We start from the raw sequence: 19,246 nt of genomic DNA, 5'->3' as shown, positions 1-19,246 counted from the left end.
GAAGCCAAGTACTTAGAACAGGAAACCAAAATGAACAAGATACATGTAAAACATTTTAAATGAACTACCATTATCAAAACTGATTTATTAGCCCCAAATGAAACACTGAGCAAGTAATTAACCAAATAATAAGAGTATGAGAGAAGAAAACTTTCTAAACACATACTTAAGCCTTACTTGGATCTAATCCTGAAATATAATAAGTAGCATTAAAACAAAATAATATCTAATTTTTTATTAAATAATAAATAGCCTTATTTAATAACTAGCATTACAGGCATCAAAATTAATGGTTATAACCATATATGCATGAAATACAAAAAAAAAAAAAAAAATGCAACCCTAACACTAAACTTGATAGGGGAATAGGAGCAACATTGGCTTGATATTTTTTCTTCACATGAACAAAGATGAAATGGAATGCATAAATTCTTAACAAATTACCACTTACAAATGAGGGCAAAACCATACAACCTGTAGTTATCTAGTTGTTATATTCCGTGACACAGAGAAAAAGATCTCAACTCATAAGCAATATACACACTATACACAAAATGAATGAATAAAACAAACCATGTAACTCTCAGGTGAAAAGCTCACAAAATCAGATAGTTGGCCTTCAAGCCTAAAGTTAAAACATTCACAGACATACAAATAATGATGCTCATGGCTGCCAAGGGAGCTTTACACACATGCAGCTTACTACTAGCTAACTGCTGTCTTCTTTTAAGAATATGTGAGGCATCAGGGAGAATTTTGTGGATCATGAATTGCAATTGGGGTTCTCTTGAAAAAAAAAAGATAGGTTTGTAATTAAGATTAGCCTAACAATTAAATGCAAAAATTTTTTCAAATAGCTGACCTGTGCTCAACTGCAGCCACCACAAACCCATGAGACGATAATTCTGTGCAAACAGTGCTATAGATGGAGCGATTGGCACTGAGCCCATGTGAAAACACAACAACAGGAAATTTCTTATCCATCATTGGTTCTTCCCATATGGCTGGAATAAGTGCGCCACCTAAAACAGAAAGTGATTAATGGACTCGTTTATAACTACAATGCAACTGACCACAGAAAAAAAAGGGTCCTTAGGATACTCCTATAACCTTGGAAGTGACTTCTTTCAGTGATTTAAATGCATATCTCAAAGTTTATTTTCATGTGTATCTGCATAAGTTTCAATTAACTGACCTGTACAAAACAAGCAATAGAGTATCAAACAAAACAGCAATGATATGCCATACATAATATGAGAAATTAAAAACTAAAAAAATTTACGCATTTGCCAGTTGAACAACATGCTGAAAAGTGAAGAGATGGATGGTGCCATAAAAGATGCCATACCCTTCGTATATTCTTCACCCAAATACCATGGTGTCCACTTATCCATTTTACTCTGCAAGGAATTATTAAAATCAGCTTACTGACAACAAAATATTTTTGTTGCTAATATTCATTTAAATTACTAGAGGTCTTATCAGCTGGATAATGTGAACATTAATTTTTTTTTTCATAAAAATCCTAAGTCTATTCCAGCAAACATTTAAAATTGGTTTTCATTTCTGAAATGGAAAAATCTTCACTTTGTGAAAAAAAGGAGCTTACTACACAATATGCCTCTAATTTGCATATACAAATTTTCATATACAACAGGAACTGCAATGTACACTGTTAACTTTGTACAGTCATGTTATTAAATAATCAAATCAGATTCCAAAGGCACACATAACAGAAAATAATGATAAAATTTGGGGATTATAGTATCAAATACATATACAGTATCAATAGTAGGTCCTCAACTTACAGCAAGGGATCTGTTCTAGTGCCGTGCTGTAAGTTGATTTCTGCCGCAGGTCGGTGTTTTGCCGTTATTGGCACTTTAATGGTGCTTATGGCGGGTAACTGATGTTGCATCAAGTTACAGCGCCATAAGTACTGTTAACTTGATGCCTACTCTTGCCATTAGCGCCGTAACTTGACACAACATCAAGTTATGGTGCTGTAAAATGGTGTTAACAGTGCTGAAAAAGCACCGTAAGATCGAATCCACCATAAGTCTGTTACACACTGTATATGTCGGCACATTACAGGAACTAATAAAAACAGAAATGAATTTTTCATTATAAACGCGCTACCTAAAATAGGTGATATTTGCGATAAATTCCCCTGGACTCTTCAGTCTTTATAAAGAAAACTGCAGTAGACAAGTATGTGCATACAGGTGACTCTGTGCATGAGCAAAAGAGATTCTTAGGTGGTCTTCAGGTAATCACTTTTTGTTCAGTCTCAGTAATTAGCTGAGTGGAAAGTGAGACTGAGAGGAGGGGGGCTTAAATTATAAGTAATGGATTTGTTAGAAAAAATAAAATTTGCTTTTCAAAAATTACCTTTGTTTTACACAAAAAAGTACTAATTACATAAATTGCAATTTAGGTGGGAGGAATCAAGCTGTAAAAGATGCCAGAGTGAGGGATACTCCCCCAATCACCCTCCAGTTGCTGATCAGTTTTTAGCTCATGGTGAAGGATACTCCTACATTAAAGACAATGGTTTGTATCCCCATAAAAACAATTAAATATATATGTATAGGCCTCATTTTCTAACTTTCATTAGGCAAGAGAAGTAATTACCCTTTCCTAACATAACTATCACCTAAAAAATGTGATTAAATAATAAATTCTAATGGTAGGGAATCATGATTATAGATATTAAAAAAGTATTTAAAATTTGTGAGACAGATGAATCAGATCCTACCTTTATTTTTATAATAGGTTACACTTATTTCCCAAGTACACCATTTAAATTTGCATTCTATTTTTCTTTTTAATCTCGTTACTCATTATTTCTATTAAATGACATAAAAATCATTCAGCTCCAAGCAGATCCTTGTGACATACTAAAAAGTACTGAAGTGTAAGAAATGAACAAGATGGCTCTATGGCTGCTTGAGTAAAACACTGATTCAAAGTATACTTGTTTATGTTTTTTAGTTTAGCGTTTCATGAAGTGAAATTTGTAAAATTTCTATGAGGAATCATGAGAAGCTAACGTTAAATAAAAAATGACTCTTTAACTTTCCTGTGTAATATGTAGAAGATACTGAACAACACTTTGTTGCTCATTCTCCACTGAAGACAAAAATATATACTGGGTGTGGGAGAGGAAATACTCCATTTTCTTAAATGTATCTAAAACATTTTTGGGAGGCAGGCATGAAACTATCAATATCCCCATAAAACAAAAAAATCCATGCTTGGCACCATCTAAAAGGATCTAATAGTAAAGTATGCATGCCATATGCAGAATCTATTTCTTGGAGTTCAAAAGTTCTGACCAAGGTTAAAGCTATGATTCTAGAAAGAAAAATAGAATGGGTGCTCGATGTATAGTCTTACCACATCATACGCCAGCTCCAGCAAGTGTCAGTTCAAGTCCCACTCCCATCCCGAAGGAAGAGAAGTAGGAAGATGAGGAAGGAGGAGGAGGAGGAGAGGCCAGTCACTCGGAATCCTTCTCACTTCCAGAACCAACACCTTAGGTGAGATGCTACCTGTCCTCTTGAAGAAGCCAGGTAAGAAAACACAACTTGTTGAGTAGCCGCCACAGGATCAAGGAAAAAAGGTCTTGCAAGCAAGGATTGTGGTGGCACCATCGAAACTCTTGGTCCCTTCGGGAACTGCAAGGGTTAGGAGTGATGAAGATTATTCATAAGGGAAGCTGTGGTCCTGTCCCAGAGATCCTTGCGCTGACGAATTGGCGCGAAGTTCTCCGAGAAATGAGGGTGATCGCAACTTGAAGAGGAAGACCGTCGATGCTTCCAAAGCGTGAAGCTCCCATACCACTCTCCCTGGAGAGAAACCTTGACAGATCCCAAGAAACCCTCCTCAGCTACCTGGTTGTCTACGAGACGATCTGGGATCAATCCTGAAAGTATATTCCAGCAGCCGAACTCCGAAGAAAGAAATTCATCAGAATTTTCTCTGTCCACCTCGCACCTCTCGGAACAACCAGGAAGAAAAGAAAACAGGTGAGGAGAAAGAGCAACCCTACCTGTCCTGCCAGGAAGACCAGCAGGAGAGGCAGACCGTGAGTGATAATCAACCGAAGGTGACGATTGCAGCATGGGGGAAGAAGAGGGCTTATGCCGTGGCAAACTGTTTTCCCAGGAAGAGGAGAAAGTTTACTCGAACAGTGTCGAGAACCTGATTCGGAAGAACTGAGCAGGGCCGAACCAAGCCACGTCAATCTCAGCCAATCACATGAACGCGATCTGGAATGGGTGGAAGCGGTGGACTGGGAGACAAGCTGGGTGAGACGAGCCGAGCCAGTCATGCGAACATGATCAGGGGCTGGTTGGGGTAAGCAAGCCGAGCTGAGCTGAGCCAATCGAGTGAAGCTGGCCAGGCGGAACTCATCTGCTGTGAACTAATGCTGACTTCCTGAACTCTACACTCCTTCGAGGCCGAAGCCCCTCGAGAAGAAGGTTTAAAGGGGGGTTCTGTGTCTCCTGTCCTGCATGCTCGAACCCTGAGATCCAAAACACAAGGATGGACCCGGCCAAGCAACTGAAGCAGCTGGCAGGTAGTGTCGAGACATCCAGGTGTCTCGGCATCTTCTCTCGTCCTGTGCCTCTCGCAAGGTGAGTGCTCAGATTCATAGGATTCAGCACCCTACAAGACTCCCAAATCTTGAAAGAACAATCGCCATGAGTGGCTCCTTTCGGCTTCCTAAAAAACTGAAAAGGGTAAGACATGGAACCAGCCTAAGACGCAGACTTCTAAGGACTGGCAACAAGGAGTGGCCTCAATAGGCCGTATGCTCGCATCCCCTGAAACACGAGACCCCAGAGGAGAATGCAAATCGGTTCCAACCTAAGGGCAGGAAGAGCCAACAAGGGAAAAATGCCTTCCTGGGGAGAGGCAGTCCCTTAGAAGTCCCACAGGATTCCTGAAGGGAACCTCTTCCCTGCTTCTTCAGGCGTTTGAACCGTTGGGATCGAGACACCAGGTTGGGAACCTGACCGAGCACTGGTAAGCACTCAGGGAGCACTTGTAGTATTGGCAGGAAGAGCTGAGACACCTGGGTGCCCCGGCCCTTTCCCTTGTGCTGCTCCTGAACTGGGATGGGGAGAGTACTCTCCAGTACCAGTTCGGGATACTCGATATTCCACAGAATCTCGAGCACTCGGAGCACCTTGTGAATGAGCGCCCAAAGCAGGACCCATCTTAGAGGCGGAACCTCTAGGACTGGTGACAGGAGCGCAAACTGAGGTCTAAGCACCTGTGGCTCCCGAAATACAAAACCCAGGGGTATGCAAATCAGTTCCCGAAGAGCCAACGAGAGACCCACTGCCTCCTCAGAAGGAAGCAGTCCCTAAACATCCAACAAAGGACATCAAGGTAGGAAGAAGCAGCCTTCCTCTCCTTTGGCCGATGGGGGCCTATCTGGTTTCCCCAGGACCCCTTCGAACCTCGGAATAGGCAGCAAAAGACGAAGTCAATGTCAAACATAAAGCAGAAGACGGCAGCTACCTCCCATAGGACGACTTCCTTAGCCTCCACTCTTCTACAGGATGGTGGACACGAAACATTGAAACCTCCTGGGCAGCTAGGCAGGAGCACAACAGAAGCGGCCCGGGACACGAACACCAAGAGTAGCAACAGGTGTGATCAGGACAGCTGAGGCAGGAACTACGAGAGTGGTCCGGATGGCAGAAGCTACAGCAACGCCAGGAGTAGTAACAAGTGCAATCAGGACAGCTGAGACAGGAGCCACTAGAGCGGTCCAGAGGGCAGAAGCTACGGGAACGTCATTAGCAGCAACAAGGGCGATCAGGGCAGTTGCAGCAGGAAACCAGGAGGAGCTGCCCAGTGACTGGTCGCCAAGGCAACAGAGGCAATCAAAATAAGAGGCACAGCAGGAGTAGACGGGACCACAGATACACCAGAGGCAGTGCCACAGCATACACGAGAGCCAGCGAATGATAACAATTGATCCACATTGAGGTGGCACAGTGTTGCGACATGGACCTATGCCATCCCAACAAGGTACTGTGGTCGATCCCAAAGCAATCACCGTATGAGCATCAGGAACTCCTTCAGGCTAAGATATTCAAGATTGAGATATCTAAAAAACTACTGCTGCACCTACAATGCTCACTGTCAACCTGAAAGAAAAAAGCAAAGATGATTAATATACGGAGACTCCTTTCGCTCTGGGGGGGAACTGCCTTACGAAGCGAGAGGAGGCCCCCTGAGAAGAGGTCGCCCGACTTCTTGCCCCCCCTTCCCTCGCGATCTTTGCCTGACGAGCAAGCGAAGAGAGCAAAGGAGAGAGATCTCTCCCGAAGGGGATCTCTCTTTCAAAGGAGAGACCCCTCCCGAAGGAGTGAAAGAAGAAGAAGCTAAAGGGAGAGACACAAAGAAGGTGAGGCTACCAAGGGCGCCGTGGACGCAATACTCACCAATGACGTCAGGCAACCCCCTCCAAAGTTGCCTCTCCCACAGCGCAGGTGGCGAAGAGCAACGCTAAGCACAAGAAGAAAAGGGAAGTAGTCACGCCCTTGTACATGGAAGGCATGAGCCCAATGAAGGGGAGCCAACTTGTGACGCCCCAGTCAATGAAAGTAGAGCGAAATTTTACCTCCCAGGCCGCCAATCCCAAGACACAGATGCTGGGGAATAATGGTCTATGCAAGGCTATCACAAACTGGGTTTGTATATTAATAAATATCAAACACACATAATATATATACAAAAATACAGAAAGATCCCACTGGGATAAATAAAGAGCTTAATGACAGTCAGGCAAAAAGATCCTAAAACATGTTTGCAACACATGACAGCCAAAAGCAAACTGGAATGTTTACATCTAGGCAGGCTGGTATTCCCACCCACCTGTCAGTAGTTACTGCCTAACCTCCTTGTTCAAGAGTTTAACGGCCGTTTCCAGCTTCACCATAAGTGATTCCTAATGTAAAGAACCGAAGGTTTGTATATTGTGTAGGAACAAAGGAAAGTTTTACAAATTATTCAGTTACACACAAGTCTACCACATATTAGTGAATAAGCAATGCATAAAAGATTACATCTATTTACTGGGTTAGTGAAAAAAAAAGGCTTTGATGTAAGAAATTTATTTTTGATAGCTGATGCTTATCCTCAAAGGAGTTACCCTCATGATCCCATTAAGGTTGCATAAGATATGCTAACTAATCAAGAACTCCTCTATAGTGATCTAGGCCAGAAAAGTGCCACTGTTGGTAGAGTGACGGAATATCTTGATTCATCCTTCTTCCACAAATGTGGCATCAACAGTATAGGTAGGCTGAGCCCACGAATCTATTATTTGCCAGGTCTGTGAAATAAACATCCTCCAAGGATTCCTTTGTTTTGTTATCAAGGAAATTTCTTTTCCTGATATTTTGCAATACAGTACATGTATGCAATTTGCATATGCTTGGATGCATTCACTATTGACCTTTGATGTTGCTGTTCTTAAGTTACTGGTTTGAGCATTAGTTATAATGGATTAGCAAATGGTCCTGCATTGGGCTTTCCCTGGTAATAAGAAAACATTTTAAATCATAAAAACTCATGCAAAGGGATATGGAATTTTCATTCTAAAATTAATTTCAATATACTTACCTGGATACTTCATACAGCACTTAGTTCGCACACGCGAGAAAACAACACTTACAACATTATCACCTTAATACCACTAACCCATAAAGAAAAAATTCTCAAACCACCAATTATCACCTCTGGTAACGACTGGTAAACAGCACCATGCCCCCCTCTCCCACTCAGCTGATCATCAGTAATCCCAACATTGAGAGTGGGGAGGTGGGTGGGATGTATGAAGTATCCAGGTAAGTATATTGAAATTAATTTTAGAATGAAAATTCCATTTCAAAATACATTCCCTGGATACTTCATACAGCACAATTCCCAAAATTTTACTGGAGGTGGGATCGATCGTACTAGAGGTTGATTAGTGACCTATCCAATTATTCTACTCATTGACTTGGTAAGAATAGAAGGAAGCTGCGTACTCACCTAGACTCAAGAGTTCTGCTGACTCATGGAGGTCAGGTATGCGCAGAAGGTCTGACGTCTCAGGGATAAGAGTGTGGAGGCAACATAGCCCTACATCCACTTTGCTCTTATATGAGTCTCAGGGATAAGAGTGTGGAGGCAACATAGCCCTACATCCACTTTGCTCTTATATGAGAACAGTCTAGTCATGTCAAGTTAGTCTTGCCCTGCCAGGGACTTGAGAACTTAACCCAAACATACTGCGGGAAATTGCAATAATGAAGTTAATGTCTTAACCTAATAAATTGCTTATTAATCAATCAGAACATAAATATAATAATTTTTTAAAATATATATTTAACCATATAAATATATAAAATAAATAATGAGTTAATTAATTAATGACCTGACCCGCAGCAACAAAAGGTCCAAAAAGAGGAACAGCCCTCTAAACTGCATGAAATATCTTTAAAATAAAATACAGAAAAGACAGAATTGGATCTCAGGATCGGCCTCCAGCACCTAGAGATAGAACAATTCTTAAGAAAAGCTGCACTAGTGGCTATAGATCTAATGCTGTGGGCCCTGGGAGGAGGACCCCCTACACCTCCCAGTGCTCCAGCACCAGAAATAACTTCTCTCAGGAAGAAAGAAATGGCATTTTTGGAAATGCTCTTCCTGGGTCTCATAGGAGAAATAAATAGGACACTTGGACACGGGATGAGGTCCTTAGTCCTATTTAGATAAATAGACAATACCCTAACTGGACAAAGAAGTGAACCCTCAGGGAGATCACCCTCAAAGTCTCTGTGGGATTTCAGGATAAAAGACCTGGGAATAGGCTTACTAGCCGATTCCGTCTTCGCCAGGAAGTGGGAGACATAAGAGAACTAAATCCTCTCTGAGGAAGGGACCGAAAAGGAAAGGGCTTGGAGCTCACCGACCCTTTTAGCTGTGGCTAAGGCTACTAAAAAGAGGACCTTCTTCGTCATGGTCCTTAGGTCCTTTGATGCCAAGGGTTCATATTTAGAAGACATGAGGTCTTGCAAAACCACATTAAGATCCCAAGAAGGGAAGGAGGAAGCCTTCCTAGGAGCTTGGATCTCGAAGGCTTTAATGAGATCTCTGATGGCCAGGTCTGAGCTGATGGAGGGTAGTTTAAATCTAAAAACTGCTGAAAGCATAGACCTGTAAGCCTTAATGGTAGGGACAGAGAAATGACGATGCTCCCATAACCACAGAAAGAATTCCGTAACCTTAGGAATGGAAGGGCCGTGAAATAGAATGTCCTTGCCTCGTGCACCAACCTCTATAGACTTTCCACTTAGATTGATAAGAGGCTAAAGAAGATTTTCTTCTGCAGTGGCTAAGGACCTTAGCCACTCTAGAAGAGAACCCTGAGGCTCTCGCGAATCGCTGAAGAGTCGACACGCATGAAGACGAAGCATTCGGGGATTTCTGTGGAACCTGTGCACATGAGGCTGATGAAGAAGGTTCCGTCTGGGTGGAAGAGGAACAGGTTGTTCCAGAAGGTGTTCTATCAAATCTGGGAACCACTCCCTTTGAAGCCATAGTGGAACAATTAGAGTTAGCTGACAGTTGGTGGAAGACTTCAGCTTGTTGATCACCTGGCGGATCATCGCAAAGGGGGGAAAAGCGTAAGCCTGAAGATTGTCCCACGGGTATAACATCGCATCCACCCCCACAGCCATAGGGTCCGAGGTTGGCGCAATATTGAGAACGACTGAGCGGGTCCCCCCCCTGACGTCTCAAATACGAGATTGCTGTCGTGTTGTCCGAGAAGACAGCCACCGTTCGGCTCTTGAGCAAATCTTGAAAAAAGTGAAGACCCCTCTCCACCGCAATCAGCTCCCTTGCATTGATGGATAGGACGGATTCCTCGCTGGACCAAATCCCTGAGGCCCAGGTGGTTCGTCAGATTTGTGCCCCAACCCACGTCGGCGTCGGACCAAAACAAACTCTGGCGGGAGGTCACGAGAGAGATTCCTGATGCAAGGCGATCCTCTTCCATCCACCAGAAGGTCGTCGTGACAAGCCCAGTCCCAAGGGATCAGGACAGAGTCGTCGTCGAAGTCCCAGCTCCTCCTGAGAGCCAGTTGGAGTGCCCTCATGCGAAGCTGAGCTCCAGGAACTAGATGAACCAGAAGACAGATGGCCCAAGAGAACCCTCCAAAATGCATAGGTGCTCCCTTGAGGATAGAAATTCTTCTGCTATTGAAGAACCTTTCTACCTTCAAGGGAGTCAGGAAAACCCTCAAAATCGAGGACTCAACCTGATCCCCAGGTAAGTCATAGATTGAGAGGGTGTCAGACTGGACTTCTCGAAATTTATAACAATTCGAGTCTGACACAGGTCTATTACCAGGTCCCTTGCCCGGATCATTGCTTCCTTGAAGAAGCCAGAACCAGCCAATCGTCCAGGTACGGAGTATCCTTACTCCCGGCCTGGTGGAAAAACAGATACAGGAGCCATTATCCTCGTGAACACCTGAGGTGCGTAGTAAGACCAAAACACAGGACTTTGAATTGCCAAGCCCTGCCTCCAGCTGAAGCGGAGGAACTTGCGTGACGATGGATGAATAGGAATCTGAAGGTAGGCGTCCTTCAGATCTATGGAGACCATCCAGTTGTCCCTCCGAATGGACTGAAGGACAGACTGGGTAATCTCCATATGAAATTTGGTCTTTACAATAAAGGTGTTTAGGATGGAGAGATCGATAATGGGTCTCCATCCTCCGGTGCCTGTAGGCAGCACGAACATGCGGCTGTAATAGCCTGGAGACAGAGGCATGGGCTCGATCACACCCCTTCTGCTGAAGAGCTCGGATCTCCTCCTCCAGCGCTATCCCTCTGATGGAAAGAGGGAATATGAATCGAGGGTGATGGGAGTCCCAGAGAGAGGGGAGGGTGTGGAAGGTATCGCATACCCCTCCTGAGGACTTCCACCACCCACGAGTCTACACCTTTGTCCCTCAAGATGTCCAGTGAAGGGACAGACAGCCGCCAATCTGAACCGGACAAGGGAATGACTTCTAGCGGCGAAAACCCTGTCCTCTAGGAGATCGCCCATGGGAGATTTCGCAGGAGGGGCCTGCGGCGCTGGAGAAGCCATGCGGCTTGACAAAATTAGATTTTCCGCCTCGATAAGAGCCCCTACCTCTACCAGAGCCAGAAGTAGGCGCCGACATTAACCCCAGAACCACCAGAAGAGGCCTTCGGAGGAAACTTCTGGCTGAAGAAAAAAGAGGGCAGTTTGACTGCCTTAGAAATAGCTAACTGGGCTGAAGTAGTGAGTCATCTTTAACTTCACTAATGACTCTTTCTAAGTCTCTTGCTCAAATAAATCCTGACCTGCTAAGGGGAGGACAATAATTGGGTCTTTTGGAATTGTTGTACATGCGAGGCAAATGAGATAAGATACCTTCCCTTCTCTTGACTTGAAGGAATGTAGCGATAGGGCAGCAATATTGGAGGAATTAACTAGAGAAATGGAAAAGACTGAATGAGAGCCTCAAGATCGAGGATCGGAGGACGAATCCCGATTCTTTAATGAAGTTAAGGAGAGTGGAAGGAGCCAGAAAGAAAAAGAATTATTTTGCAGCTGGTGACGACCTAAAGATTCTAATCGGGAACATTCATCATACGAGATGCTCAGGACCTCTTCTGCGAAACAGGGGCCGAAAGCCTACCTAAAGCTACGTTAGGTTTGGGAGAACCCGCAAGATCAGGCGAATCCGGAGCTAAATATAATTTCTTCTTATGAGGAAGAGGACAAAGTGAAACCTCACCTTCCGATAGTGAGATTTGAAATCTATTTCTAACATCTTGGATAACCTCCGAAACTCTATCGTAAAGATTGACTCTATGCTCTGATTTACCCTCCTTAACCTTGGAGAATAAATCTTCTCTAAAGCGCAACCTTTCGGAGGATTGGAAGGTTCGGAATGGATTCTGGATGGAAAGCCCAAATAAGCTTAAAAAACCTCGTCAGTGGGGAATCAGAACCAGAATCCCCAATGACGAAGCATCATCCTCATTAGGAACAGACTGAAAATTAGAAAAATCAAACCCAACCGACTTCTGAGGAGGAGGAGGAGGAAAGGACGAATCCTGCGAACACCCAGGAGCCTGAGAAGAATGTGAAGAACCCAGCAAAGACAAAGGGACAGAAGTAGAAGCAGAAGGAAACTGCGAACTACTCTCACCAGATGAGGGATGAAGCTGCAAATGACAAGGAGCAGCTGAACTCTGCGAAAAAGAAGCGGAAGAGTGAGACTGCAAAATATCTGAAGCAGGAACACCTTGTGAAGACCCAGACAATGAACCCGACACCGAAATCGCAGAGGTGGACTGACTCTGAACAATCCCAGACGAAGGCAAAGCCTGCGAACAACCCAGCGCAGGGAGAGCCTGCGACAAACCGGACACAGGTGGAACCTGCGAACTCCCAGAAGCAAGAATATCTTGCGACAACCTAATGACAGGACGAACCTGCGAAACCACAGGTGCAGGAGAAACCTGCGACGACCCAACACCTTGCGGAGGAAAAAAAACACCATCACCATGACCCTGAGAAACTGACCCATCAAGATTCGCATCTATACTGCACGGCAAACCCTGAGATGCGACATCTGAACTATGACGCACGTCAGATCGCTGAGAATAAGCAAGTTGAGCTACATGCTCAGGAATATTTAAACCTAACTGCCTAGCTTTAACAAAATCAATACAATTAATAATATGAGGGGAAAAAGAAATACCCGACTGCACCGGGCCAACTGGTTCCCCCCCATGCCAACATGACACTTCTCGGGGGTTAAGCAGAGGCGGATCATTAATTCCTTTATTAGAGGAATGGCAGACCGAGGCAGTCGGGGGAATGTCTGAAAAAGAAGGGTTAGTGGTACAAACAACATCATCTTCAGTCCCTAATCTTCTATCTAAAAGATTGCCTAATTCAATAAAAGACATCTGCATCGATTCAGCAATCTGATCTGAAAAAGATGCAGAAAATTGACTGACTGATTTATTAATAAGATCAATTATATCAGATTTTGACAGGTGCTCACCGGAAGCATCTGCAACATTTACAACATCATTGCTATTACCCGGAGAAGGTTCGGTTAAGGGCTCCTCGATAACCCCTTGAATAGCAGCCGTCTTAGCTTTAGATTTTCGTTTTTGCACTAGAGATTTTTGATGTTTGACATATCTGGCAAACTCATCAGATGACCATTGTTCACAATCGGCACATTTCTTACTCTCCGTACAATGGCCCCCTCTACAAGAATTACAAATAGAATGTCTATCATTAGACAGGCTACTCATCCAAATCTTGCAATTTTTACAGCTGCGTCTGGAGTCACACTTGTCAAAGTCCTGTGACGATAATCCTTCGGAATCCATATTGGGAATAAGAAGCAGGTGACAAAACAGGAATAAGGAAATCCTAAAGTTGAAAGTGAAGCGAAGCCGAGAGAACCACTCTCGGTAGCGAAAACAACTGATGATCAGCTGAGCGGGAGAGGGGGCGTGGCGCTGTTTACTGGTCGTTACCAGAGGTGATAATTGGTGGTTTGAGAATTTTTTCTTTATGGGTTAGTGGTATTAAGGTGATAATGTTGTAAGTGTTGTTTTCTCGCGCGTGCGAACTAAGTGCTGTATGAAGTATCCAGGGAATGTATTTTGAAATGTGTAATACAATGGCAGAAAAAATAAAAGTACACTTAAATACTACACATATAAATTTTGATAGTAGAATATAAAAAGGAGAACGGAAAAGGTCTAACTAACAAGCAATAAAGAACAAAATAAATGGTTTTATGTTCACCTTATGCCCTCCTCATAAGCATTTTATTTATCAGCACTGCAATTAGCACACACCGTTCATGATATTTTAAACCACTGTAATCAGTCATCAGCCAAATGCACACTACAACAACTTCAAAATAACCATCTCTGGAAACCAATCAAATATAATGCATAAACTCTAAGTACTATAGCAAATACTGAGTAAGATTCTTTAAAACAGAAACGTAATGGAGTATACAATGCAAAATAAGGGAGAATCCTACCATTGGATCAGTGACATTTGTTGGATAGTAGAGTCTCATAAGAGTCCCCTCCTTTGAACGGCCAACCATGATGTCTGTACAGCCAACCACAAAAGGTCCTGAAAGTAAACAAATCATATTTTCAACACATTTAAAATATACATCATAAAGCACAATAAAGTTAATTAAGTTTTAGAAGTACAGTTGAGACTGTATTGAGACATCATTTTATTTCAAAAGATACTCATTGTAATGGGCACGCTAACAAAAAAAAGTTAAGTGTCACTAACTAAATAGTTAACTATCTTCCAGGTTAGTGACACTAATGAAACTAGTAATGGCAAAGAAGTCAGAAATTTTGACAAGGTGCACTATCAAACAACACTGTCAATCAACACCATAAACTTTGCATTTCAACATTATAGTACCTTCTCATTTATTTAAAAATACAAATAATGTTTCTATGGATCTCAATATTTGCTTTAAATAGGAAATTTTATTACTGCAATACTTTCAGGTTATTTTCTTAGGAAAAATTTCATAACTTAGTCGCTGAAAGCTTTCAGAAAAACTGCTGTTAACAAAACTCACATACATAACAGCAATTGTTAGCCGTAGTTAGTCTTGAATCTTTATCATCACCCAACCATCACTCATTTTCTGGTCTCACTGAAAACACTGAGACTTAACAAAATTCTAAAACTGTCAGGATAATGCAGAATATATCTCTGTAAAGCAAACTATACACTGACCACTGATCTCTTGTTTGCACTGCAAGTTGTGTTGCTACCTCAGTGATGAGCATTAACAAAATAGAAAATACAGCTTATTTCTACCTGGTGAACCAGTTAAAAATAATTTTCAAAATAGGGCAAGGATGTAAAAAAACTACATGGCAGGAACAGCTTCTTCTTATTCCTCGTGTTCTTCTGTTCTTTGCAAAAATTTCTACTAGCAGAATGGGCACACAGAGCAAAATTTGAACTTACACATGGCAAGTGGGAGTGCTCCAAACAATCTTAACTTGTGACCCTGTCTGTTCGTACCTCTGAATGTTCATAACATGAATGTTTGTAAGTAGGTTGGTGACTGTATATGAAAGAGAAAATGTAGCAGAGTAAAAACACACCCAAGAACAGTTCAGCATAACCTCATCTGTGCTAGAATAGCTCAGCCCTGTTGTTAAGCAGCAAACTGCACTAACATAAAATATCATATTTTGATATGAAGTACAGGATTTTAAGAGGCAGACGCACATGCCAAATGTTCAAGTGAGTAGAAGAAAGGTACAGACAGAGGCATGATGGGTTAGTTACCCTGAAAACAACTGCAGTAGTTCTACCTAATTATGCTTACAAGATTTGTAAGATACACAAAAACTCATACAATGTGAAAAAATAACCACAAACATTACTATTTCTTTTTTGACATAATTAACCACAAATTCTTTGTATTAAAAAAAAGTTTATTTTTGAGAGAGAGCACAGTAAGTGTGTATTGTTTTTTTAACATGATGCTCATGTACATACAGACACACTCTTAAACAGACTAAAAAAATTAAGTACATAAAGCACACCTAAGCATTAAATGGATGTCAAATGAGAATCTCAAACCATATTAACCTTTACAATCCCATGTAATATAAGATAATGCATAAACCTTTAACGGACTAAAATTGACTATTGCAATTTATGAAATATATACACATGAATGGAAAGGAAACAGCAAGCACATGCACATGGAACAAAAAAAAAATTCTAAAAATTTTTTGGTACTCAACACAGCAAATTGATTATAAAATTTTCTACAGGCAATAAGCGGTGACACAGCTGGCTGAAGTGCTATGGCCCAGGGCGGGCTTCTTTGCCTACATGCTCACAAAAAACACCACGCAAATCAACGTATTCTAAATGTTTGCAGTTGTGTACAACATATAATCTAAACTTTTACCTTTTTCCAAAGAAAAAATATGCACAACTCTCTCTATCTGAAAGTAACATACTGTACATAAATATAATTATATCAGTGAAATTTACCCATAAAGTAATGTAAAAATGCTTGTAGAAAGTACACACAAAAAAATAGAAAGTATGGAAGCTTGGAAGCTCTCTCTCTCTCTCTCATTAAGAATAGTGAGACATTAGTAAAGTGAAAGCTAGAAAAACAATCATCTCTTGCAAGCAAACTTCAACCCATTTCTTCATTTTCCCTGTTGTTGGAGGCCTATCAGCAGTACCATGTGAATGATAATGACTGGTTTCGTTGACCATGACTTGCACTACTTCATTGTCTATAAACAAGCAAAAATTGTTGGATTCTTGGCTATTTGGATTCAAAATCATGTGTCACTCCTGCTGATCCAGTAAACACAAAATTATTTGTTACAAAATCATGGCTATCAGTCCAACCATCTTCTGGTGACAAAGCCAAATAACACTTACAAATACCACTTCCACTTGACAATGAGTGTGAGGGAGAGGACCCAACCCTACCCCGTTGCCGACAGACCCTCTGCCCCTAGGGATTCTTTCTTCTTCACCAATAATTTCTCATTCATACTGGTCACATCACTATCAGAATCCCATTCTTTATTTACATGGGGTCATTGAGTTCTTCAACTCCCCCCCCTCCCACATGCTGGGTTGATCAGAGAAGGGAGCCCCTTCACTCCCTAAGGAGGACTGGTATCCTATTGCTGGACATGACTGAGAGCTAACTGAGTTGCCTATTTGTTACCAATATTCTACTTGTATTGTACAAGAAAAATTGAGCCAATTCCATTAAAATCATTTGGCAGGCAAATCAATACTTTATATGACATATCTTGGAATTATCAACGAAATTAATAATGGACATCATTTGATGCCTCCCAGACTCAAGGGATTAAACAATGTGAAGTATTCTTGTGTACTCTGAAGTTGAAAACAACAAGATATAAATAACAATGCATCACTACACATGTCAATCAAAATACTAAACTGTATTAGATAATATACAGTAATATTTGTGTATTTTAACCTTGAAGATGATGATGTGAGGTTTAGTGATGTACCAGTGTAGTTCTGGTGACTTAGGACATTTTAATCAGTCACTCTTGCCAAATTCCAAAGGTATGTAGTGGAGTAACAGTGATATTTCAAACTCATGGGGTGTGATAGTGGTAAGCTCAGGTAACTGCACTTTTTAAACATAAAATTTCAGAGCATGTGCTTATACAATGCAACAGAGAAGCACAGCGCAGTTACTTTAAAAAAACAAAGTATGTAAGTTTCTGTTATTATATGTTTGATTTCTTATTCTGTACTACATATACAAGTGCAATTACATTCTTTCAGTCACAGATCTCAGAACATCAAAGCAAATTTTCACACAATGGAAAAAGAAGCATAGCCGAATCACTTACAGCAAAAATGCAAATATGGAACTGTCTTCACAGGTCTTATCAACAATCTTCTTCTACACAATAATTTGCAGTAGTGTGACTGCCTATACTGAAACATTACACACAAGCATGCAATTACTTAATCCAACCAAAAAATCATGCCGAGTTCTGTGAGCACAGCAACAAAAAGACATCTTGGCCCTACAGCGTTCAAAAGAAAAGTGGCTGACAGCCTGGTGAGTATGAAGTTTCTCCAACCCCCACCTACCTGCCAGTACAGTCGCTAATTATCTTATTACACTACTTCAGCAACCAAAACTGCATGCACCAAAGGTATATCAATATGGAAGACAAAGGTTTGTAACCTCGTAAAAGCAAACCAGCTTTGTTTCCTCAAGGACACCTTAGTACATATACTTTACAAAAGTGCTTACCACCATAAAGTACCATTTTGAAATCTTGTTATGTAGAGCTCTACCCATAATTTACCTTTTCTTATTTAACGAAATATTTGTAAAGAACAAATAATCCTCTCATGATCCACAGGTCTTGGGTATATTTTCACCTAACCCTAAAGACATCAATTTATTTTTTTCTGTCAAGCTTAAATCACAAAAAAAAAATTAATACTGAAGAGAGCAACAATATAAAAATACTTGCCTTTAGGAACAGGTATGTGGCTCTTATATCTTTGAAAGAAAGATGATGACATGATTTGTGTTTTGAAGCAATATTTTGCAAAAACTTTCAACTCCCTTCTGCCAACACCAGCTTGCAGAATGCACAAGCCTAAATCTAAAAGAAGAAAACTCAGAATTACAAAACATAGACATAATTTTGTATAGAGAATGGATCAGTAAAGAAATAACCTAGAATTTCAATAATTTTATATGGTGACTCATTAAATGTAAAATTTTCTTAAATAGTTCTATTTCATAGCATATAAATCATTGTTAGATATAAGATTCAATACTAGCCTGTATGCTGAAAGGTACTCAGATTACAAATTGCTTGTTACACTGTCTCCCTAAAGAATCAAGGCACTGCTCTCCTCATTACATTGCAATCATTGTACATTGTGTTAACCACAGTCCAGCAATTTAATCAAGATCTAACAAGCATCCTCTTCTCTGCATTCAAATGCCTCCATGTTACCAAAGCTATTATGCAGGGGATTGAACTTGACCAACAATTTCACGGTTAGAATGCAAACAAATATTAAAGTACAGACCACTTATAAAAGGGCAATGGAATTAATAAAAGGGATATAAAAATGTAGAACCTATTTCCTGAAGAAAAGAGTATACAGAAAAGCTAGGCATCCTAAAGAATAACTTTTTACTTTTCAATAATGTTTAAATCTCCTTTGAGCTACAACTAAAGCTGTCACTATCCTTCTAATAATGTGCCAGGTGTCTTACTGGATTCAATAATATAAGGCATCAAAGGGTAGGTTACACAATCAAGACTTGGAGTTTGAAGGACTCCACTCCAAGAACCGCAGATTCATAAACACTTCTACACCTACATTCTGTAGTAACAGAATTTGAAAATGAAAAATTTTATTTTATTCATGAACAGCTAGAATTCCTCATCTTCATGTGAGAGCCCTTTCTCTCAAATTATTTACAATGGTTCTTTGACCAATCATGCATCATTGCTAAGTGTCAAGAGGGGCTACAGGACCTTCCACTGTGTAGGAAAAAGGTGGGAAGTGCAATATCTATATGGAATGAAACCTGGCTTTATT

At 41.1% G+C, this 19,246-nt stretch overlaps 1 protein-coding gene across 9 annotated transcripts in view; it reads right to left on the bottom strand.

Annotated features, from left to right (window-relative positions):
- Positions 1–19,246, bottom strand: part of LOC136840229 (platelet-activating factor acetylhydrolase-like) — a 54,738-nt gene that overhangs the window by 19,763 nt on the left and 15,729 nt on the right. For all 9 annotated transcript variants that reach the window (XM_067106820.1, XM_067106824.1, XM_067106823.1 and 6 more), the window contains 4 exons: positions 18,157–18,291; positions 14,136–14,233; positions 1,283–1,400; positions 863–1,022 (listed from right to left, as the gene is read on the bottom strand). In XM_067106820.1, coding sequence (XP_066962921.1) covers positions 863–1,022; positions 1,283–1,400; positions 14,136–14,233; positions 18,157–18,208 — 428 coding nt within the window. In that variant the 5' untranslated portion in view covers positions 18,209–18,291. The remainder of the gene's footprint in view (positions 1–862; positions 1,023–1,282; positions 1,401–14,135; positions 14,234–18,156; positions 18,292–19,246) is intronic.

This window comes from Macrobrachium rosenbergii, chromosome 7, assembly GCF_040412425.1.
Source record: "Macrobrachium rosenbergii isolate ZJJX-2024 chromosome 7, ASM4041242v1, whole genome shotgun sequence".
NCBI lineage: Eukaryota > Metazoa > Arthropoda > Malacostraca > Decapoda > Palaemonidae > Macrobrachium > Macrobrachium rosenbergii.
The sequence above is the reverse complement of the archived record's forward strand: the minus strand, read 5'-3'. Positions and strand labels throughout refer to the sequence as shown.